Source organism: Pristis pectinata, chromosome 2, assembly GCF_009764475.1.
Source record: "Pristis pectinata isolate sPriPec2 chromosome 2, sPriPec2.1.pri, whole genome shotgun sequence".
NCBI classification, from domain to species: Eukaryota; Metazoa; Chordata; class Chondrichthyes; order Rhinopristiformes; family Pristidae; genus Pristis; species Pristis pectinata.
The window spans coordinates 112435952-112461908 of NC_067406.1; the positions used below are offsets into that span (position 1 = coordinate 112435952).

General features: G+C 39.9%; 1 protein-coding gene across 2 annotated transcripts in view; it reads right to left on the reverse strand.

Annotated features, from left to right (window-relative positions):
- Nucleotides 1-773: 773 nt before the first annotated feature.
- nr3c2 (nuclear receptor subfamily 3, group C, member 2) overlaps nt 774-25957 on the reverse strand; it is a 269119-nt gene continuing 243935 nt past the window's right edge. For both annotated transcript variants that reach the window (XM_052034930.1, XM_052034939.1), the window contains exons 7-9: nt 19513-19643; nt 7832-7989; nt 774-1857 (exon numbers count right to left, since the gene is read on the reverse strand). In XM_052034930.1, the coding sequence (XP_051890890.1) occupies nt 1702-1857; nt 7832-7989; nt 19513-19643 (445 nt within the window). In that variant the 3' untranslated portion in view covers nt 774-1701. The remainder of the gene's footprint in view (nt 1858-7831; nt 7990-19512; nt 19644-25957) is intronic.

The window sequence follows — 25957 nt, forward strand, 5'->3', positions numbered from 1 at the left end:
GGGACTGGGAAGAGGCTCCTTGGGATCTAACACCTAGTGGTCCAGGTGGAGAAGGACCAGAGCAGAAGAGAATCCAGTACCATGGTGGGACAGGGGAAAGGAGTCTGCTTCATCCTACAGCATTTGATGTGTTCTGTTTGGTTTTGCATCCTCCTTCCATTCCTCCTTTAGACTAACGGGAACCCCAAGCAAGACCTCCTTTCTCCTGACAACGCCTGCTCCATGGCATTCACAGTACTCACACTCTGAAATACTCGCTCGTTTTTGCTGCCCAGAGAATTTTTATAAAAAAATGTTAATCCTGCATCATGTTGGGCGAGGTCTTGATAAAGTGTCTTAGAAAGTCTCACAGTCTGTTTTAAAGTTCCTCTTCAAATCTCCCACAAGTGAATAGAAAAGGCAACTATTCTTGTTCATCTGGTTGCTGTAAGAAAACATTGAAACTCTGGATACTAAAACGTTATGTAGCCTCTGTATTGAGATTCAACACCTTTATCAAACTGGCATCTTGCACTATAAAGGAAGGTTGAACCAGCTCTGCTGTGCAAGACTGTCTTGGTTGCTTTGAAAGCATTTAGGTGCCTAAGCTTTCAGGAAAACGTGCTTCTTTAAGCTTCAAGTTATGAAGGAGCCTATATTGCACATTTTCAGCTGGCATTGTGGAAGTGGCTATTTACAAGGTAAAAGATTCTTTTGGGTTTACAGTACACCATAAGTCATTCCATGACAGCAACCATTTCACCAACAAAGAAAAAGCCATTAAAAATAGACTTAGTAACTTAATCATCATATTTTTAATATTCTTTGCTGACACAAATGTAGATGCTTAAGTGCTTCCAAGGAAATATAAATCAACTTATTTAGAACTATTTTATAATTCTGCATATCATTTGGATAAGTACAGTGTATGAATTACCAAAAGTGCTACATCAGGACTCCAACAGCATAATATACAGAACTATATAGCAAAGCACAGAAAATTATTAGACTTCTAAAAAGGTTGGAAAGGACATGATTCTCAGGGCACGGTTCAACCCTGCTACTCAGCATATTTGTTTGGAAAGTTGTAAGAAAAGTGAGCCATATGCACCTTTTTGCCATTTCATCCAGTACTTAGTTCCCTATGGCTACTGCACAAAACAACAAGGATGGAACCTGGAAAGCTTCTTAACAGTGCAGCAAAAAGCAATATTGTTACAAAGCAAAAGTCACCATTGACAAGCAAAGAGGAAAACAATTAGTTAACAGGAAATTAATTACAAAATAGAAATATTTAATATAATATAATTCGGCTAGTAAATCTGTGGTTTATTTACAGCAAATGCTGTAAAATGGTTAAATTAGATATGATACTAAAAAGGCACAACTTTCCCTTTCTTAAATACACTGTAAACGTCAGCTCTTTATGCATGCAGAAACATTTCACTTTACAAAATTTTACCTTTAAAAAAGAGACTGTATTACAATTTTTCCTGCCAAAATATAATTCTTTCAAAAAATACTTTTCTCCAAATTCCTTTTAACCTTTGAATATATCCCTTTTCATCTCATTAATACATTTCTGTATTTTATCAGTCCAAAACCTTCATGAAGCTTTTCTTTAGTGTATAGCAACATACAGGACACCAAGCCTGCTAAAATAATTTTTAAAGCCAGCAAAACATGAGGAGGAAAGTTTAAGGCAAAGTTCATCTTTGAGGATCACTTCTTGTGAAAAAAAAGGGTTTTGGTCATTCCTGCTGTGACCTCTGGCAACTGGTCACTGATGATTTCCACCAGCATATCTGGGAATTCAATCTTTAGTGCTTTTGATTCCACAAACGTGTAGAAGCAGAACTGTAGCAGCCCACTGACCAGCTGGAAGGGAAGGATGTACCAGGTCAGAAACAGATTTCTACTGATGTTTCATAATCTTTCTTTACAAACAAGCTAACAATTGCCCTTGTTTCCTGGCCTTTGCCAGTTGGCCTTGGTCACAAAGAGCCGGTGTAAATACTGTTCATTCAACACCCCCATCCCATTGTGCTTAGTAACTCTTACATTCTTTTTCTTACTACAGTGAAATACAAAGATGGATGCACAACGAGGGTCTATGGACTGCACTTAGTTGCTCCAGTACAGTCGCCTCAGTGGGTGGAAATGGGTTCCTCCAGGAGGGTCTATAACCAGTACATGGGGAATAAAAATTAAAGGAGATGATAACATATACATATAAGGGCAAGGTAAGTGGTGGTAATGGTGAGGATAATGTGGTCTTGAGGGATAATGTGGCAGAGGTCCCGGCATCATCAGGCTGACAGGTGCCCAAAGTGCTCCAATGTTGATAATATGTCAAGGGCGGAAGGCAGCGATGGGTACAATCCAGCTGATGTTGTGTGAAGCTTTGGCCCTCTCTATATATTTTCTCAATGCCAATTTTATATGGGGAAATTTTTCTCTTTCTTCTTTCCCTTCCCAGACTGAGAGATCATGTAGTTGATCTGCTCCCAACATAGCTCAATGTTAATGAGAAATCGCATGGTTAAATCACACTGGTCTAAAAAGAGCCCAGCACCTCAGGAAATGACACCAGGTAATTTTAAAGTTGCTATCACACCTAAATAATTTCCATCCTCAGTCTTGCAAATAAACTACGTTATTCTTAAGACAATAGCACAGCCAACTTTGATGTTGATTGCTATGTACATCCTTTTTTTATCACACCTCTGGAAATGCAGATCTTTTTCCTCTACTGCCAGCACCTTGCAGCACACAAGGAGCTCTCCCTCTCCCTCACCCTCTGCAGGCTTCTTTGTTCATTAATGAACTGGATGTATAATAATCTCAGTCTACAAGAGATATTTTTTAATCAGCAGATCTAAATCCAACAGCTGGAGTGGAAAGTTACCAACCACTAATTATACTGAGCTGGAAGTTAAGATCTGTGGAGTAGCAGGGTAAGTGTAGCCACTAAGTGCTTGGGTGTCACACTGCATCAGGGAAACATTAAACACCAGATGTAATATGTAATAAGGAGGTGCTGGCACCAGAGACACAGAACACCATCCTTGGTCTGACTGGTTTCTGTGGTCATCCACATAAGTGTCAGCATTCGGCTGATACTGTAAAATGGTCCACGGCTGCTATGCTCACCCTGCTGTTCAATGGGACTCAACTGCCAGCACAATTAAGTTTGCACTCAGCAGCGTTATGATGTGTGAGTTAATTTTTGCCTGTTAAGAATAATTAAGGAAAACTTCTACTGTGGTTATCCCAAATTACTGATGGAACTTTTCCATAAAAGGATGTTTTTCAGCTGGTTGAGCCATTTCTCCAATGTTTCCACTGAAGTCCCAGCAGGAAGTTGGGAAAATTCATGTGAAAATTCCTGCTGAACCTGCCTTACAGACTGTGTTATGTACATGTGTGCTCCAATAAAGGCCATTAGATCCCCTGCTTCAGTTGAGAGAAGGAGATTCCTGCAATCATACCGGGTGGAAAGAAACAGGTTTCAAACATAAAATGGTTTAAGAGACTGTTAGCAACATTACAGAAGACAGCATAAGCTGCACACATTTGTTATAGCACAGCTCTGAAATCGCTATACAGTTTAGCAATTTTGATGCATCTGTCAAGAAACTAGCAGAACCCCAAGGAAACACCAGGTAATAGAGATCTATGGCTCCAGAGATTTCTCAGGAGAACAGGAACACTTCTGCAGAATTTCTGGACTTATTAGCAGTCACAGTAGACAGATAAGAGACTGAAATTTCGTCTCCACAGAATAAATTACTGAATTGACAAATCGCTTTCATAAGATAGTTCATTAAAATCAAGAGAAAACTATTACATTGAGACTTTACAGTCACTTGCATGGGAAAGGTTCCCCTCTTGCATCATGCTACCTCATAGACTCTCCTGCAGAGAGCAGTGTGGTGGCACTATGCTGGAAGTAAACCGAGTCCACTTATGGCAACAGTGTTGATTTCTGCCAACAGTCATAATAGATAATAAGAGGAAACAAATTTTTAGTCCCAGTTTTAAGTTATCTTTAGCTGTCATCAAACTGTAACTGCAAAAGTACATTTAATTACAGTCTCAGGCTTGAGATTGAACCATCTAATCAGTTTAATTTAGGAAAAGTAACAACAGAATTTTGAAAATACAAGTATTTTCATTCCCTAGCCAGAAGTATAGCTTCTAGTTTCTTCTATTTAAAGATTTAACAAGGCCATGAGAAGCAATAGCATTCGATATGCCTTAGGTTTGCAACTTGTGTAATAAGTTATTAACAGATGTTAACTGATTCCAGAGGGAAGAAATGCAACAAAAATCAAGCTCCAGCTCATTGTGGAATGGCAGCCACATTGCACATCATGGTCTACTATTAGCTTACAGAAGCTCATGTGGCAGAAGCTGTGACTGTCAGTGGGAATTGCTAATTATAACATTTACCAACAGATACTACAAACTGGTGGGAGTATTTTTGAATAGAAATCACACTGTATAATACTAATAACCAAATGATTTGATAAAATGGTAGAGGATTTCATACAAACACAATTATCAGAATGATTCTGACGTACAAAATGGCATAGTTTAACCATGCTCTGGTGTAATCCAGTTTTAGTAGTGGATCACTGTTGTGCCTTTGTTCAAGGCAGGTAAATATAGGCCAGTGAGCCTCACGTCAGTGGTAGGGAAGCTATTGGAAAGGATATTTAGGGATAGGATTTATGCATATTTGGAAAGGCATGACCTGCTTAGGGACAGTCAGCATGGCTTTGTGCGGGGCAGGTCATGTCTTACAAACTTGATTGAGTTTTTTTGAGGAGGTGACAAAGGAGCTTGATGAGGGTAAGGCAGTGGATGTTATCTACATGGACTTTAGTAAGGCATTTGACAAGGTCTCTCATGGTAGGTTGATTCAAAAGATAAAGATCCATGGGATCCAGGGTGAATTGTAAATTTGGATTCGGAACTGGCTTACCCACAGAAGACAGAGAGTAGGGGTGGAAGTATACAGTGGGATTTAGATCAGTTTACTATTGAAGTATACTGTGGGATTTAGATCAGTTACAGATATGGGCAAAGAAGTAGCACATGGAGTTTAATCTGGGCAAGTGTGAGGTGTTGCACTTTGGGAGATAAAATGACAGAGTATACAGTCAATGGTAGGCCCATAAGTAGCATTGAAGTATGGGGGATCTTGGGATCCAAGTCCATAGTTCACTGAAAGTGGCTACAGAAGTGGATAAGGTGGTAAGGAAGGCGTATGGCATACTTGCCTTCATTGGTAGGGGTGCTGAGTATAAGAGTAAGGAAGTCACGTTGCAGCTATATAAAACTTCAGTCGAACCACACTTGGAGTACTGTGTGTAGTTCTGGTTGCCCCATTATAGGAAGAATGTGGAAACTGTGGAAGGGGTGCAGAAGAGGTTCACCAGGATGCTGCCTGGATTAGAGGGTATGAGCTCGAAGGAAAGGTTGTTCTCCCTAGAGCGTTGGAGGCTGAAGGGAGTCCTGGTAGAGGTTTATAAAATTATGAGAGACACTACCCCATCTGAGTCAGAATCTTTTCCTCAGGGTAGAAATGTCATGCACCAGAGGATATGCTTTTAAGTTTTAAGGTGGTGGTGGGGGAAGGGGGTGTGTGTGAAGTTTAAAGGTGACGTGAAGGGCAAGCTTTTTTACGCAGAGAGTGGTAGGTGCCTGGGATAGGTTACCAGGGGTAGTAACGGAAGCAGGCAGTTTGGTGGAGTTTAAGAGGCTTTTAGACAGACACATAAAAAATGAAGTGAATGGAGAGATATGGATGATACACAGGAGGAGGACATTTTGTATGAATTGACATCAAGATCGGCACATCGTGGGCTTAATGGCCTGTTCAGTGCTGTACTATTCTTTATTCTATCATTGTGATTTTGAAGAAATTTATTTTGACTTGGGTATTTGGTGTTGTGTCTGTACTTTCCTGAGCTGATTTGACTGTGGGTTCTTCTAACTTAAACACTTCAGTACACCAGTTAATTTAAGTGAAGTGTTTTTAGCTGCTAGGATTTCAAAATGGGAGAAGTAAATGTCAATTTTTTTTGAAAATGATCAGTATAGTACGTTAAAAAAGACATCTTGTGCTAAGAGGTCAGAGAACTTTTTATGTTGTAAGAGTTCATTACTTTCAAATTAAATGCCCTTTTCTAGAAACCCTCTTAATAAGAGACTCGCCAATAATTAAGGAGGATTCCTCAATATTATTCATTGACTTTTAACTTTAAGATCCTTCACCCATCCAGGAAGGATTACTGATACAGTATGTAGACAGGCCGACCAGAGTAGAGGCTATACTGGATCTAGTACTAGGCAATGAACCTGGTCAGGTGATAGACTTCTCGATGGGCGAGCATTTTGGAGATAAAGACCACAACTCCCTGACCTTCAGCATAGCCATGGACGAGGATAGGAGCAGATGATATGGGTAAGTTTTTAACTGGGAGGGCTAATTCCGATGGTATTAGGCAGGAACTTGGGAGCGTAAATTGGGAACAGAAGTTTCATCCTTAAAGTCATGAGGCACAGGATCCATGGAGACTTGGCTGTGTGTATTCAGAATTGGCTTGCCCACAGAAGGCAGAGGGTGGTAGTAGATGGAGAGTATTCTGCCTGGTGACAAGTGGTGTTCCGCAGGGATCTGTTCTGGGTCCCCTGCTCTTTGTGATTTTTATAAATGACTTGGATGAGGAAGTGGAGGGCTGGGTTAGTAAGTTTGCAGGTGACACGAAGGTTGTAGGTATTGTGGATATTGTAGAAGGTTGTCATAGGTTACAACGGGATATAAACAAGATGCAGAGATGAGTGGTGAAGTGGCAGATGGAGTTCAATCTGGAAAAGTGTGCAGTGATACACATTGGAAGATCGAACTTGAAAGTGGAGCATAAGGTTAATGGCAGGATTCTCAGCAGTGTGAAGGAACAGAGGGATCTTGGAGTCCAAGTCCATAGGTGACTCAAGGTTGCTGTGCAAGTTGATAGGGTGATAAAGAAGTCATTAGTCAGGGGATTGAGTTCAAGAGCCACGAGGTAATGTTGCAGCTCTATAAAACTCTGGTTAGATCACACTTAGAGTACTGTGTTCAGTTCTGGTTGCCTCATTATAGGAAGGATGTGGGAGCTTTAGAGATGGTGCAGAGGAGATTTACCAGGTTGCTGCCTAGATTAGAGAACATGTCTTATGAGGAAAGGTTGAGTGAACCAAGGCTTTTCTCCTTTAAGCGATGGAGGATGAGAGGCAACTTGATAGAGATGTATAAGATTATGAGAGGCACAGATAGAATGGACAGCCAGCACCTTTTTCCTAGGGTGGCAATGGCCAATACCAGAGGACATCCGTTTAAGGTGTGTGGAGGAAAGTTTAGGGGTGATGTCAGAGGTAGGTTTTTTTTTACAGAGAGTGGTGGGTACCTGGAACACACTGCTGGGGGCGGTGGTAGAGGCTGATACAATAGGGACATTTAAAAGACTCTTAGATAGGCACATGGATGTAAGTAAAATGGCTAGTTATGGGCTGTGCAGGATGGAAGGGTTAGATTGATCGTGGAGCAGGTTTATATAGGTCAGCACAACATCGTGGGCCAAAGGGCCCGCACTGTGTTGTACTGTTCTCTGTTCATCTTTATGTGCAAACATCCATTCTGTGTAACTAAATTACCACATGTGGACCCTTGGAGTATGTTACTGTTATAGCTGCCGGGGGAGGGGGATGGGGTGATTCTAAGGAAGAGTCATAAACCTCTGAAACAATCAAGAGAAAAACCGTGAAATCTCACAATCACGCAATGTTGTTTTTATAGACTTACCTCCTGCATACAGTCCAGGACTTTGGTCAACTGATAAAACCGTTGCCAGTTTTGTCCTGTGTGATTTTCATTTCTTGCTATAACTCGTCTCAACTCCTTGATATAATTTGTCCTCATCTCATCAAATGAACTTTGAGTTTTTAGGCCATCTTTTGGAACTGTGTGGTACATAATAAAAAGCAGTTTCTATCAATTATGATACACACTAGTTTTGTTTTCTTACAAAAAAATCTACTTAAAATCGCATGCTGTCTTTTGACCAACTGAATTTTAATGGTGTTGGAACAAATTCAAGTTCTCACCCCATCATTGATCAGAGGGGAATTTTCTAGCCAAGCCTGTTTATTTAGACAGTGCATTCTATTACATGGCCCAAGACTCATGGCAACTTGCCACCTGGTCCATTCAGCTTTATAAGGAGGCAATGCAACATATATGGATGGATCAGTAACAAAACAAATTAGACAGTACTTTCAAGAATGTTCTAATAATCTCTTAATTTTCCAAACTAATTTTCAAAGCCTACCTCTCCTTTAGCTAAGTTTTTTTTAAGAACTGGAAGAATATCCAGGATTTTGTTTTCCGATCACACATAGAAGGGCTCCGTGGAAATACTCCAAGAGCCCTGGACTGAAAATTACGTGGATGTAATCCAAGAGTCATTCTACAGAAAGTGTAACTGAATGCTCTGTGAAGTTGACACACTAAGAATTCAAAGTATGTAACAGCAATACACTTAGTTGTACTTGCAGAGGAACTTCAGTGATAAGGATTAGTTTAATACATGTGCTCATCCTTTTCTTCCTTTAAGTTTAACCTGGCTTTTTGCCCTGTTTCCTTCCCCTTTCTTCCCTTCTTGGAGAAGCTATTGCCCTTAAATGCTGCAATTTACCAACACCTCATTTATTGACCACTCTTTGGGACACTGGTGATGGACTGTTCCATCAATGACATCATCAGAGCCAATTCCAGCCCTAAACTCATTCAACAAGCTACTTTCTGAGAAGGTTCACTGTGCTGCGGTCAGGAGCGGGATTAGCTCCCTCCTCCACAGTCCAGTGAAATTGAAACAAATACTTTGTCCCAATATTGCTACAGCAAAAATAAGCTAACTCATTTGTCAGGGACATTCAAATTATTGACACAGTATCGTATGCCTTAGTGGAAGGTTTCTCACTATCTTCCAGCTGAGAATTCCAACCGTAGAAAAATGTTTGTGGAAAATGGCCTTATAAACAAAACTGGCATCAGTGCCAGCAGGAAGACTGTGAATGATGGAGTCAAGCTTTATTTGCTTTAATCCTGTTACCAAGCAGAGCCTTGGTTGCTAGTCCAATAATGGCGGTTCACTCATTGGTCAATATTTGAGCGTGAATGTTGGGACTTTTGCACAACTCAATAGTCCCAAATGTATTGGGCGTTGTTGGCCTACTATTTCCTGGCTATGCTTCACTCATTGTGGAGTCCAACAATAAATCTGGAACTTGCTGAGATTCCCCAGCATTATCAATTGGGATTGTACAGCTGTAGGGAAGACAGATAAGAAATTGTTTTTCAACTATTTGTGATTTGGTTAATCTGCTCAGTTATTTGAAAAATTGAAAATATATAAACCATACTTATTTCACAAGATCACAAGACAAAGGAGCAGAAGTAGGCCATTCGGCCCATCGACTCTGCTCCGCTACCTCACCATGAGCTAAACTATTCCCATCTAACCCCAATTTCCGGCCTTTTCCCCATATCCCTTGATACCTTGACTAATTAGATACCTATCAATCTCCTCCTTAAACACCCCCAATGATCAGGCCTCCACAGCTATATGTGGCAACGAATTCCATTTCATTTTAAAACACAGAGTGTGGAGTTTTACTGGAGAAAAAATAAGGAGTTACAAAGGATTTTAACTGTTGCAACCAGGCAGTAAACAGGCACCATCAGGACCCCACACATTTTTTCTGTCCAGGCAACAATATGTTCCACCCAACAAGAATGTCAGAGCTCAATGGCAAGGCATGGTGTGGCCTGAGTGGTTATTAAGCTCAGCAGGTGTCCTACTGAGGCCCCTCTCCTGAAATACTCCTACAGTCTTTGACAGTAGCCAAGGCTGGGGACAGAGCCTCGTCACCTGCTAAAAACTGTGAGGACTTTATAAATGTTTTTAAATTACTTTAATTTTCACAGACATTTAGAGATTATAAATACTGCTTTAAATAAAAAAATATTTTAAAAGTAATTATTTTAAAAAACAAGTTGAAACATTAATAAATAATTATAATAATCATAAGGATAAATAAGTAAAAATAACTGATCATTTTCTTTCCAATCAACAGATCGGCAATCTCCATTCAGATGACTGGGGAATACAATCCTATGTCAGATCTGATGGTGTGGAGTTGCAGAGGTGAATTCTTCAGTGTAATGCTTGGAAATTCCAGCATGTCAGGGTTCTGCCTCTGGACTGCACATGGTATCCAGCATGTCTAGACTATGCCACTAGACTCCAATAAAAATCCCAGCAGGTCTGGGCTCTGCCATTAGACTTCAGTGGAAATCCCAGCAGATCCAGACTCTTATGCTAGACACCACGTGGAATCCAGCAACAATGCAGAGTGGCAGGCATGACCTATAAATAAAAAAAAATCAAATCCAGGATGTACCGACCTGTGAGTGGCTAATTGGCCTGATTATTTGCTAAAAATCCATCAAAATTATGGTTTAGTTTTCCAAAGAGTTTTGGCAAATATGATATTCATCAGAAGCACAGTCAGGGAGAATGTGATTAGAAATCATTCCAATATAAATGATATAAAGACATTTTTTTCTTTCATCCCCTTGGGGTCTATTTTGTATTTACTTTCCCTCTGTCTCTTTGCTCTCAGCTCTTCCTTCATTGTTTCTTGCTCTTTGCTCAACTGTTGGACTACTTTTCTGGTGTTCAAACCTGCCTGACCTTATCCTTGTGTTTTCAATCATTAACATTTTGCAGTTGCGCTGAGCACATTGCTAAATATGTAGTCACATTTCAAGCTTTCCAAGATCTTGTGAGCATTGATTGCTTTCAAAGAAAAAGGTGCTCCTCAATGTTTATTGGTTTGAGGCATTATGAACTGTAGTCATCCTAACAGAGAGCAGTCCTTGCCAAACTTGTAATATGTACCCATGCAACTGTGTTTATTTCTAAATTAAGTTCAGTGTACTTGTACTGATCAAATCAACGGTCTCGTATTTCGAAGTGTAATCTAACATGAAACAATTTTCTAACAGCTTTTTCTCAGTTTATGTACCAGTTGTCTGCTCTGGAGGCATTACCTTGATTCACTGCATCTCAGCAAGCAAGAAGTTGTATGTGGCAAAAATGGCCAGTTCTACAGCGAGAGTCATAGAGCACAGAAACAGGCCCTTTGGCCCATCTAGTCCATGCTGGCCTGGTTTCCTGCCTAGTCCCAATGGCCTGCACTCAGAACATAGCCCTCCATACCTCTCTCATTCATTTACCTATCCAAACTTCTCTTAAATGTTACAATTGAACCCGCATCCACCACTTCTGCTGGCAGCTCATTCCACACTCACTCCACCCTCTGAGTGAAGAAGTTCCTCCTCAGATTGCCCTTAAATATTGCACCTTTCACCCTAAACCTACAATCTCTAGATCTAGTTTCACCCAACCTGAGGGGAAAAGCTTGCATGCATTCACCCTATCTATACCCCTCATAATTTTGTATACTTCTGTAAGATCTCCCCTCATTCTCCTGAGCTCTGGGGAATCAAGTCCTTCTATTCAACCTATCCCTGTAACTCAGGTCCTCAAGTCCTGGCAACATTCATGTAAATTTTCTCTGCGCTCTTTCAAGCTTATTGATATTTTTTCTGTAGGTAGGTGACCAGAACTGCACACAATACTCTAAATTCAGCTTCATTAATGTCTTATACAACTTCAACATAATATCTCAACTCCTGTACTCGATGCCCTGATTTATGAAGGCCAATGTGCAAAAAGCTTTCTTTACAACCCTATCTACCTGTGATGCCACCTTCAAGGAATTATGGATCTGTATTCCCAGGTCCAGTTGTTCTGCTGCACACCTCAGTGCCCTTCTATTCACTGTGTAAGTCTTACCCTGGTTTGTCCTCTCAAAGTGCGTCACCTCACACTTGTATGCACTAAATTCGATATGCCATTTTTCAGCCCTTTTTCTCAGCTGGTCCAGATCACTTTGCAAGCTTTGATAGCCTTCCTCGCTGTCCACTACACCCCCTATCTTGGTATCATCCGCAAATTTGCTGATCCAGTTTACCACATTACCATCTAAAGCATTAATATAGATGATAAACAATAATGGAACCAGCACCGATCCCTGTGGCACACCACCAGTCACAGGCCTCCAATCAGAGAGACAACCATCTACTACCACTCTCTGGCTTCTCCCGCTAAGCCAACATTGAATCCAATTGACTACTTCATCCTGAATGCCAAGCAACTTAACCTTCTAGAGTAGCCTCCCATGCACGACTTTATCAAAGGCCTTGCTAAAGTCCATGTAGACAATGTCCACTGCCTTCCCTTCATCAACCTTCCTGCAAACCTCCTCGAAAAACTCTATTAGATTGGATAGACATGACCTGCCACACACAAAGCCACGTTGACTATCCCTAATCAGGCTCTGTCTATCCAAATAGTTATATATCCTGTCCCTCAGGATACCTTCCAATAACTTACCTACAACTGACGTCAGGCACACTGATCTAGAATTTCCCAGCTTATTCTTAGAGCCTTCCTTAAACAACGGAAAAACATCAGCTTTCCTCCAGTCCCCTGGCACCTCACCCGTGGCTAAGGACATTTTAAATATCTCTGCCAGGGCCCCTGCAATTTCTGCACTAGCCTCCCACAAGGTCCGAGGGGACACCTTGTCAGGCCTTGGCGATTTATCCACCCTAATTTGCCTCAAGACAGCAGGCACCTCCTCTTCTGTAATCCAGATACAGTCCATGAACTCACTACTGTTTTCCTCAGTTCTATAGACTCTGTGTCTGTCTCCCGAGTAAACACAAATGCAAAAAATCCATTTAAAATCTCCCCCATCTCTTTTGGCTCCACGCATAGATGACCACACTGATCTTCAAGAGGACCAACTGTGTCCCTTACTATCCTTTTGCTCTTTATATAGCTATGGAAACCCTTTGGATTCTCTTTCACCTTGTTTGTCATAGCAACCTCATGTCCTCTTTTAACCCTCCTGATTTCTCTCTTGTGTTCTCTTGCATTTCTTATACTCCTCAAGTGCCTCATTTGATCCTAACTGCTTATACCTGATTTGCACCTCCTTTTTCTTTACCAGTGCCTCAATATCCTGCGATAACCAAGGTTCTCTCAACCTGTTAGCCTTGCCTTTTATCCTAACAGGAACATACAGATTCTACAGTATAATCTCAATATTTCATTCTTGAAGGCCTCCCACTTACCAAGCATCTCTTTGCCAGAAAACAACCTATCCCAATCCACGTGTGCCAGACCCCTTCTGATGCCATCAAAATTGGCCTTCCTCCAGGTTAGAATCTTAACCCTAGGACCAGTCCTATCCTTTTCCATAATTACCTTGAAACTAATGGAATTATGATCACTAGATCCAGAGTGTTCCCCTACACTCACTTCTGTCACCTGCCCTGTCTCATTCCCTAAGAGGCGATCCAGTAGTTGGGACTCTCTAATTGGGACCTCTATATATTGAATAAGGAAATTATCCTGAACACATTGGACAAACTCAATCCCATCCAGTCCTTTTACAGGATGGGATCCCAGTCAATATGTGGAAAGTTAAAATCACCTACTATCACAACTTAATATTTCCTGCACCTGTCTGCTATCTTTCTACAAATTTGTTCCTCTAAATCCCGCTGACTATTGGCAGGTCTATATTGGGAGCTACACCTACTCTTCGAATGGATTTCACTTATCTTTCCCTTGTAGCCATTAATAGGGGAAACAGACAAAGAAGAGCTCCACAATTAAGGTCATGTATTCTTATATTACAGAATTATAGTTTCGCTAAGCTGCCAAAGACCTAGAAAACTTATGTTCTGGACTAATTTAAGAGCGGTATTCCTAAACAGGAGTTTGGCTATTGATCTGTTTCATGCAAGGTCCTGGAAAACCTAAACACTGGCTGATCCAGTCTTGTATTTATCATATTTTGAGGTGAATTATACCCTCTAGTTGGTGGTTTTCCTTCAACTTTGACTGATATAGATACAGATTTCACCTCCATTGGGAGTAAAGTTGTTTTAGATGATAGATTAGTGAAATTCATCAAGGAGCAACCATCAGTGTCCAAATCCAAAGCAAATGTATAAGCTGAGCTGCTACACTTTCTCAAGCATGACAACCAGAGCTCCCTTGGCAAGATGTTATCTGTAAGCCCTAAGGTGACTCCAGGTTCAGAAATTTACAATAATTTCATAAGAGTGGCAGGAAATAAATTAATAAATACAATGATTGAGAGCTAAGAGCCTAAATGGAAGTTTCAAAGCAGCCAAACTACAAAAATATTTCCAGCATTTTCGATTTATTTCAGATTTTCTTCATTTGCAGTATTTTGCTTTTGTAAAACAAACCACTTATTTGGCCTCAGTTTATAATTATAAAGCATCTGTCTAATCCACAAAGAAGAAAGCACACACCTAGAGTTTCAGCAGTTCATTAAGTATGAAATTCAGGCTCTTCTTGAAAACAATTTTCCTTTTCAGGGCAGGTCATGCCATATGCTCATAGCACTTCATACATTTAATTTAATCATCTTGCTAGCAATCAGTATGAACTCATTCAATAATTTGGATGAAATCTGCTGTCTTTTTCTTCTAATGAATTTAAAGTAAAGTAGATAGGTCCCTTTCTAATGTCTGCATACATTTTCAGAAAATACAATGCATTCATCCCTGTGACTGTCATAACCTTAGATAAGCAGAGCGATAAGGTCCAGGTCAATGTCAAACTCTCGTGCAAGGGAATACATGATTGGTAATGAAAATATGCCAAGTAGCAATAAAGGCCTACACAATGCTTTCTCTTTACTAACCTCTGTAGGTAAACTGTTCATCTAGAGAAGTATATTTGCAAACCAAGGCACAAGCCAATAATACAAAACAAATGCTCAACTTTTCAGTATGTCATCATTATCCTGAAACCAATGGAGAAGGATACATGGTGAAATTGGAAAGTAATAGTGTATCTGCATCTGGTCTGGTAGCTGCCAGATACCCACTGATATAATGAATTAGCCTAATATATAATTTGCACTGAGCACGGTTGGCAGAGCAGGTATGTCTCTCTAATCAACATGCTTATCACAGCCGTGCAAAACTAGCACCCTGATTCACCCTACTCCAACTCATTGCTATTCAGAACTTTGCTGATTTAGTTCAAGATTTTGCATAGGGCTCTGAAGCTGCAATTATTCCTGTTGTGTTGGAGATAGTTCCTGATTCATAATGCTCCCCTGTGGAGTATCCTTTCAGTATCTTGAGCTTCCAAATTTCAGCAGTGAATCTTTGCATCTGTATAACTAGAATGAAGTAGTGTAGTTAGTACACAAATTATGTTATTATGATAAATGCATTGATTCAAAAATAATTCTTTATTTTACTTCATCTGGTACATATTGCAACAGTGAAAGTAAATTACTTTATCACTGCAAATACTGAATGGCCACAATGACAGTATCTGGAAGTATTATTAAAGGTTCCTGCATATTAACTACTTTGTATTATAGCGATAAATTATTTATACATTAAGATTTTTAAAGTGGAAATTTAATTCACCTGTAATATCTTCCTACTGATGAGATGGGATGTTTAGTCCTTCTCCAGTGTTCATTCCTTCTTCTCCAGTGTCTTCTTTTCCAGCTCTATGATAATCTTTCAAGCCTAGTTTATCTGCAGCTGGGTCACTTTCAGCATATTGGCTGGTTAACTGACTTATTTAACGATATTTAGTCACGTAAGAGTACATGTGCAACAGTTTATAGAATGTTCAGTCAAATACATCACCCTCTCATCCATTGGCTTCTAATGTTACTAATTTAGTTATTTAGGATGATATTCTGACATGTCAGTTGCAACAGAAATTATGTTGTCCACATTAAAGTTGATAGTGGGGTTGAACATTTACAGGAGGGGGTACATCCTGCTTTGTTTCCTCACATTGATAGGCAAGAACAATGGAACTCCATACAGAAGAGTTCAGTCTTGGTCTGATAACCCTTGTGCAATTGTCCTGGTGTGATTTGGAATCTTAGCTTTATTTAATCAGGTTGATGCAATACACTAAGGGCCACTTCAAACGAGACTTATAAACTTCACCTGATTACCACATTGTACCTACGGTTAATTAGAACACAAATGCTTCCATTCCCTTGCATTGAAGGAAACAGGTTAAATTGACACTTCAAGGTGAGGGACATTGTACTGGATCATGCTGAATGCTAGATGGCATGATAAAGGGTAGTTATCCGGTGTGCACTTGTCAGCTTGTGCACAATGGAAAGGGCAGGAGATAAGATGCCTGTGCAGGTGGCCTCCCACTCTATCCCTGAGTGCATCAGCAAGTTTGGGGACGTTCCTAACTTTAGTGAACCGAGGGGCTGGATACACTTCACATCTGGCCCCTCTGCCTTACTCTGGCTACAGCTACACATCAAGCACAGCCTTGTTCATTTGAATGAAGACAGCAACATTCAATGAAAAAGTATGTGAAGGTAAGTGTTTGTTTTTACTTCATTTTCATTCTTATGATTTGTATAAAGGTTGCATAATTTAAATGCACTTGAATCTGAAAGAAATCCTATGCCATTGTCTCTAAATATGTTTGATGATCAAAGGCATTTAGAAGTGGAAATATATTTTATCCTTAAAAAATAAAAACAATTAAAAATATGATCAAAGTACTTTAAAACACATTCTACGCTTCTCGCTGCCTCGGTAAAGCAGCCAACATAATCAAAGACCCGACCCACCCCAGACATTCTCTCTTCTCCCCCTTCCCATCAGGCAGAATGTACAAAAGCCTGAAAGCACGTACCACCAGGTTCAAGGACAACTTCTATCCCGCTGTTATAAGGTTATTGAATGGTCCTCTAGTAAGATAAGATGGGCTCTTGACCTCACAATCAAGGCCTTGCACCTTATTGTCTATCTGTACTGCACTTTCTTTGTAACTGTAACATCCTATTCTGCATTCTGTTATTGTTTTACCTTGTACTACCTCAATGAAATGATCTGTAGGTACAGCATGCAAGACAGGTTTTTCACTGTACCTTTGTACATGTGACAATAATAAACCAATTTACCAATTTGCCATTGCCTAACCACTGCTTGCATACTGCTCTGCCTCCCAGAAAGGCAGCAAAGGCAAGACCAGACAATCAAGGGGAGCTCCAAGCAGTAACAAGACCTTTGGAATCCCATAGGAGGAGAACTTAATTCTACCTCTTGACTCCCCATTTGCAACAAAATCTCTGCAGAGGCTAATATACTTAACCACTCCCATGCCTTTTCCAAAAAAGATTCCCCATAATACCCCATCGATCCTTCTCAAAAGTCACTTCTTTTAGGTATGTCTTCTTTGGTTTGTTGTTCAGCTTTTCTCCCCTCATGCTTCTATGAATTGCTGTGAGATTCTTTTTCCACAATGAAAACTCTGGATAAATTCAACGTGGTTTACGTTTATGTTAAATTTAGATTCCTGCAATGGTTCCACTGCTTAGCTAATAACTGAGCCACACAGTTCATATTCCAATTTTATTTCCAGTCTTTGTTGAATCATCTGCAGCTTCCAATCCCCATTGATTCCCCTCCCCTACCCCTCACCCCTGTTTAGATTGAAGTAATTCTGCACAAGCTTTGGGTAAGGACAGGAGCATGTTTTAATGTGATGATTGGCGCAGTTAAACTACTCAATTATGAGCTACCTGAGAATGTTCATAAAACTATGCTCCACTAAGAAGTTAAAAGCATTAGGAGAGTTGATAAACAAGGGGAATTTAACAGAGAAAGGGTATCAGAGTTATTACTGGTCAGAAGGCCTGCCCAGGATATCTTAGTTCTACACATATATTCTACAAAGAAGCAGAGATTTGTCACAGTTACAAAAGACCCAGAAAAATTACTTAAGCAGGATTGTTCCATTCCAATCCCAAACTATTGGAGTAAAGAACTTCAAAATGCTTCCTAGAAACATCTGTCACACACAGAACTACCTTGGATAAATTTCCAAACAAAAGTATTCTCTAATTATCCTTTTGCTGAAAAAAAAGTCACGTCACTTTTGGTTCTTTTGGCAACCACTTGTGTTCTCTGTCCCCTTGTTCTTGACCTTCCCATTAATGCGAACAATTAAGTACCTCCACCAGATCTCCTTGAAACCTCTTGAATTCCAGCTTCTCCACTCTATCCACATACTCCCTAGAATCATTATGGTAAAACTCTTCTGTACCCTCTTTGTATCTTTTCCAAAGAAGTGGAAGCAATGCTCCAGTTGTGACCAATGTTTTATAAAGATTTGTTATATGTTCCTTGCTCATGCACTCTATAGTTCTTACTTATAAAGCCCAGAAACCCATATTTTTCTTAACCAGTTTCTCAAACTACTCTGGCACTTTCAATGAATTGTGCACATGTACCCACAGATTTCTATATCCTTGCACCTCTTTCTGAATTATACAGAGTAATGGAGTACAGAAACAAGCCCTTTGACCACTGAGTCCATGCTGACCATCAAACACCCATATACAATAATCCCATTTTTTATTCTTGCGTCAATTCCCCCCAGATTTTACCATTCACCTAGACATGAGGGGCAATTTACAATGATCAATTTACCTACCAACTTATAGATCTTTGGGATGTGGAAGAAAACCATAGCACCCGGAGGAAACCCATGCAGTCATAGAGGAATATGCAAACACCATACAGACAGCACCTGAAGTCAGGATTGATCCCGAGTCATTGGAGCTGTGAAGCAGTAACTCTGTTAGCTGTGCCACTGTGCGCTCTAGTTATTTTGCTATTCTTCTCATTCTTCTAACATTACATTGCATATGTCTAGTATATCCCATCGGCTTTCCAAGCATGACTGACAAAATGCTAAAGTCAATAAAAATGATTTAGAGTGATTTCCATGCAATTGTGCTTTCAAATACTTAGAACCAAATGATCTTACTCCTTCTCCCTTTAAACTTCATATGTACTAAATATAATCGATCTTTCCCACAGCTTTTATTTCAAAGAAAACTGAAGATTCAAATTAAAAGTTGACTGCTTTTACTCAGCTATTTTGTAAAGTAAGCAACTAGTAGTTTTAAATTTCATCTATGACTTTAGTTACAGAGGTAAGAGAATTTCTAAGAAATGTGCTCTGCTTTTGCCAGTTTGCGAAGGAAGTCAGTCAAACCACCTATTCACAATTAATACCTTCTTTGCTTTCTCTATTTCCATTCTTGCCAATGCTTCCCGCTCTAGTCACTTGAGGCTCATTTACCTGTTTCTCAGCTTCTTGCTTTGTATCACACTTGTAGTCTTTAGTTTTGAATGAATCTCAACCTTCAACATAAAACTCCGTAAAGAATAATTATTCTAAAATTTATTTTTGCAATGTTAAATAGAATAAGAGTGAATGTGTAACTTACTTGTGCCAAGCAGGAGAAGGACTTTCATGCACAGGAACTCCTCGTGAGTCAGTTGTAAGCGTACAAATTCAATGCTGATGCCTTGTATCCCTTGACATAGTTCATACATTGCTGACCGCTGCATCCGCTGTCTAACAACAGTTAAACATGACAAAGTTATCAACTGACTGGACTTTACCACAAATCCCAATTGACTTTGAAATGTATTATACAGTCAAACCCATTTTAATGCAAAATGAATAGTGAGTAAAAATGAGATAAAGTTAACCACTGGATATCTAAAATAATAATAAAACATTGAAAACTCATTCATCTTGGATTTACATGGATTTGAATATAGATTGCATTTTATTATATACCTATATATCTTCTAAAGGTATAATTACTCCAACTTATCAGTACGTTGCACCCTCCATGCTCCCCAGCACCTTCAGTGGCAGAAAATTTTGTTGGAGGAGTTGCTCCTTCACTTCTCCAAATACTGGGAAGAACATAGGAACTCAGCACCTGAAGCATGCACAAATCCTCACCCTGAAACTACAGGGTGGTGTTTGTCTCATTGGCTGTGCTCGGATCCAAAAGTTTTGTAAGTAAATTTTATTTAGCATTCATATGCAGATTAACTAAGTAATGAATAATTTATAACCAAGTATCATTCACTGCACAGCAATTATTCCCTCAAAAATTTAATAAAAAAGGGAAATTTTACATTTAAATTATATAGGCCATCTTTTAGTTAATGAATCTAATCAACATATGCAAATTCTGTTCATTTTAGCATAACCACGAAACAACAGCACACGAATAAATCCAATGAGTTTAATTAAAATTATGATGTAATATTTAGGTAGAATTATAGATGTAACATCCTGGAAATATCAATATTAACCTTTCCAAATGTTAGAAACAAGGATTTTGATTTAATTGTTGAGAGTAATAGTGCGTCAGAGGGACACATTTCGGGCTGAATCATCCGGGAATAAGATAATCAGGAATAGAAAAAGAACAAGGTCATTCAGCCCCTCCAGCTTGTTCTGCCATTCAATAAGATTGTGGATGATCTTTAATTTCCATACCCATACAAGATCTATATCTCTAGATTTCCTTAATGTCTAAAAATCTATTTATCTGTCTTCAATATACTTGACAACTGAGCCTCTACAGCCTTCTTTAATTGAGAATTTCAGAGGTTTGCTAACCTCTGTCCGAAGAAATTTTTTTCCCATCTCACTCCTGAATAGTTGATTCCTCATTTTCAGACTGTGCACCTGAAGGTCTGCATTTCAGTCAAAGTGAAAAACCGTCCTCACATCTAACTTTAAATACCTGTAAGAATTCTCATGTTTCATTGACATCACCTCTTATTCTCCTCAATGCTAGAAGAACATAGGCCCATTCAGCTCTATCTCTGATCACTGGACAACATCTCCATTCTTGGAATCAATCTGGTGAACCTTCATTGGATAATCTCTATTGCAAATGATTACATTGTTATGTCTGGAGATCTGTCTTGTGCACACTATTCAAGGTGCAGGCTCACCAGGAATATCTTTGAATTTGTATACAATATTTTTGCAAAAAAAAGGACTAATACCATTAGCTTCCTTTATCGACTGCTGTACCTGCATGTTAACTTTCTGTGATTTGTGTACAAAAATATCAGGTCCTCAGAACACTCTTCAATTACTCACTATTTAAAAACTACTCTGACTTTCTATCTTCTCTACCAAAGTGGTGACCTCATAGTGAAGTTCAGCATATGCTAGCTTTTATAGATGGGAAAGGCCAGTGCCCTTTTCTGGTACCTCCGTTAGGCTTCCATTAGCAAGGAGCCAAAAGAAACACTGATTTTACCTGAACCATCTACAGTTTGGATGATATCCAAAGCTAGAATCCCAAGCTGGACCCATGCCACCTTTCCTGTATCTGGTATGATTTACCCTCATAACATCATCAACTTCTTCATTGCTTTTTCCCAGACCAGAGTTAGGAACTCCAAGCTTTGACACTATTGTTCTCTTTTAGCACCACTGACTCCACATAGGAGGAGCTCCACATTCATAAGGCCCATGCAAACATTAACATTAAGCCTGATCTGGGGGTGTCCATGTCCTGGGCCTTCCAAAACTGGCTGTGTCAGAGGGAAGAGAAAATCTCAGTAGCTAAAGATTTTCAGGCTCAACATTTTTATTAGTGAAGCAGATTTTCCATCCAAATTTCATAAGAAGAGAATCTTTTGGGTTATCAAAAAAAATGGAAACAAACTGCTAGTTGGAAATACTTTTCTCACAGCCCATTCTGTCTGGCTTCATACAGTGCCATTTTACTAAGTTCCACTAATCACGTGTGGATATAAGGGCTCTTCTGACTTCTTTTTCAGTCCAGAAAACCAAGTTCCATGAACAGACACCCTACTCTTAACAAACAAAGATGGGAAAACATGATTGATTGCTCTTGGTCTGGATTACATGCCATGGGAAATTAGAATAAGCAGAAAAACACATAAACTCAAATATTATGTAAATGACAAAGTTTTGGAATCTCACCTAAATGCAATAACAATCAACAAATGTTTTAGCGGACTACTCTACAATACAATAACTTGTGTACTTTGGAACTAAACATGGTGGGATCAGAGCTCTAAAAATGAAACCACATGATGCATATTGTTTCAGGCCTGAATACATGTGTTTAACATTGAACCCTTCTTCATAGAAAAGTAAAGAATTTTCCTTAATTGATGCTGGAGCAAATATCTCACTTCAAATGGAGCAGATGTACACGGGATGTAATATTGCATAGGATAAATTGAACACCATTTCCTCTTGCAATGTGAACTCTGTGAGTAGTTTGAAAGGGGTTATATGCCGGTAATGGCCACGTCAGACAGAAGAGCGAATCTGGAGAGCTTTTTTTTTACTATGGTGTCAATGAATGAAATGAATAGAATAAATCTGAAGATCAAAAAAGGCAGCACAAACAGACAGCAACATGAATAATTTATTCTTTATTATATTTACAAGGTAATTTTTAGATTTCTTTGTTCAAAGCACAAAATAAAACTAATATTAATACTTATTATCTTCTATCAAACTTCTTCCATCCTTCACTCTCAGTCTGCCTCCCTTAATCTCTCTCTGCTTCCCAAATGCTCTTATCATCCTCATTGGTTCTGACTCTCTCAGAAATGTATGCAGGGGTGATCTTCATCTCCCGGCTACCCTGTTTAAGCCTAAATCATGGCAACAGAGAGACCCAACTATGCAGGAAGTTAATCCACCAATATAATGCTATTTTTTCCACTTGTTCTGTTTTGGATAGGTCTAGATGGCTGTGGTTGCAATCAAGAAAATCAGGATATTTGTCACTGGGAAATGCTGGAATCCATTGTTATGCAGACAATAGCATTATGTCTTTCTTAATGTCCTATCAGGCAGAGTCAACATGTTTTTATGAATGGGACAAATATAATGGAGTTCCTTGAAGAAATAACAAGCTTGGAAAATAAGGGGAACCAGTAGGGGTACATATGAAATAGATGCAGGAGTAGATAAGTTGTCCCCTTCTGTCTGCTTCACTGTTCGAGATCAGGTCTAATTCTTTATCTCAGTGCCACATTCTTGCACTAAGCCCACATCCCTTAATTCCCTTTTTCAGTCCTTCAATCACTGCCTTGAATATCCCCAGTGATTGAATATGTAGGCTTCTGGGACAGTGAATTCCAAAGGTTCACCATCCTTTTGTGTAAGGAATTTTTTCTTTCATCTTTGTTTCTGAATGGCTGACACCTTTGAGACTCTGGAACCTCTTTCTAGACACCCCAGACTGCGGAAACATTAACTCCACTTCTACCCTGTCAAAAGATGCAGGGAGAGACAGCATGGAAACAGGTTCTCGGGACTCACCAAGTCCACACCAACCATCAAGCACCCATTTACACTAATCTTACCTTATGCATTTTATTCTCCCTGCATTCCCGTCAACTCCTCATCCCCCACCCCAGATTCTGCTATTCATCAGGCCCGTAAAAAATTCTAAACTCAAGATCATAGACTCAATCGGCTTAAACTCTCCACAAACAACAAACCAGTCATCCCCGGAATCAACCTTGTGAACCTTCACTGCATTCCCTCTATCGCAAATTTACCATCCTTTAGATAGGGAGAACAGACACAATGTTCCAGATATCTGCTGAGCTATTTACCCATCTACACTGATCACATTAGGATTGTATCCTTCTATGCCTTGCCTATTTAAATATCTGTCTAAATGCCTCATATAGTGATTGTACATGATCCCACCACCTCCTCTGGGAGTGCATTCCAGATCAACCACTTTCTGTGTAAAAAAACTTACACAGATTGATGTGTCACCTTTGCTCCAATTTTAGTGCATCACTTCTGTCAATCATTTTCTGTACTTAGGCAAGGTAAATTGTGCAAACTACTGAAATCTGTTCTATTGTCCTGGGTATACCTTGGCCTAGAAATTGTAATGCTTTGGATCATGTGCACTATAAGGACCCACCACTGCAAAACATCAGTAATCTTAGCCCTAGCATGGCACATTTCCTTTGGATGTCAATGTATATGCTTTATTTCAGAACAAGGCTGGGTCCAGGGGAAGGGGATGGAATGCAGGGGGGTGGAGAAGGGCAGTGGTCAAAGCCCGCAGGCATTATCATTGGATCAGGTCAGCAATTAGAGGATTGGTCCTTTCACAGGCTGGCAATTAGGATGGGAGCTGAGGGCAAGGGCCATTCTGATGTTCCAGTTGCTGAACAGGTGGATGTGGAAGTTGCCTACACGTGACTAGTTTTAACATGGAGACTTGCACACCAACTGCCACATGGACATGGTAACGTGATGCCTTGATATAGAAGGTCAAAAAAATATTCAAAAAGTGATCAGTGGGTGGGGGCGGGGGTGGGATTGGTGGCTTGGTATTAAGGATGGAGGCTGGAGGGTGACAGTCAGGGGGGAATGGGGTTTTGTGTCAGACATGTGAGGACTGGGATCTTGGTGGTGGGTAGTGGTTGCCAATCTGAGCGAAGAATATGGAGGGGAATTGGTTATCAGGATAGGGTTTAGGGAAGGTGGCTGGCTATCTGAATGGGGGTGGGGTGGAGTTGAGGGTGGGAACAGTAGGCAATCAACTTGAGGTCTGGGAGGGGTTGGGTCAGCACAAGGAGATTGGGACTGGGCCAATTGTGAGGGGGTTTTGATGTCAGGCTTTGGCTTTGAAAGAGTGGGAAATAGGGGAGGGGTGTAAGTGCTTAGAGAAGGGGCACTGGGTGGTTGGCAGAAGTATAAGGGGGTCACAGATAGGAGTGGATCTGCAAACTTCAGAGAGGTATCTGAAAAGAGCCTATGTATTTGACCTGGGGTGGAAATGGAGGCTGGCTTAATTCACACATGGATTTAAACAGTTGACTATTATTTAATACATTAAATGAATAATTCTAGGTAGAACAAGTATATTTTGATCTTTTTGTTCAGACAATAGAGTCAAAGGAACATTCCTGCTCCTTCTGGTTCGATGGGGATATTTTGTTGAAGAATTACTCTATGAATTTTTTTTATCTGGATCAAGTGCTTGCTCTGACAAGCCCGTGTGGCTATTCCATATTAAAAGAAGTCACACACAAGCAATTTCCACTCCTCAATCTGAAGTTTGAGACTTGAAACATCATGCACAACCCCCAACAGCAACAGACTTGAACACCACTCTGCTAACATACCTTGGGAATTCAGACACTGAGTTTGACAATGACGCCCTGAATGAGATAATGATGGACAGGAGTTGGCCAGTTCAAAGAACAAAATAGTGGATACACCTCCTAATGAAAAGTCAAACCAGAGAGGAACTCATCTTTATTATGTGAATTTTTTCCACGAAGAATGAGCTAGTCTGGTGTCTGACTACCCTATGGGGTAAGTGAATGTCTCTCATTCTAACATAGAACAAGTAAGCAACCATCATTAGTCTATATGCCCCAAACTGGAAAATATGAATAAAACAGAAAATGCTGGAAAAACTCAGCAGGCCAGGCAGTGCCTGTGGAAGAGAAACAGTCAATGTTTCAGGTCTGCGACTTTTTGACAAAACTGGGAAGAAAGATGAAAGTTAGTCTTCAGTAGAAGCACAAGGAGGGATGTGTAGAGTAAAGGGATGTCTGTGATAGCATGAGTAAGAATAGCTCAAGGCAGTAGTTACCAGCACATTAAACTTCTTGATCTTTGTAATGAGTTGCTAATGACAAGGTGATGGGACCTGCCTAGCAGGCTAGACTTGTTGGCTCAGGTCTTTTTCTCCTACATGATATAGAAACAGAAAATGGAAATGTTGGAACACCTTAGCAGACCAGGGAGCATTTGTAGAAAGAGAAACACTTAACGTTTCAGATGCGGTACCCTTCACCAGACCCAAGAAAGGCAGAAATAAG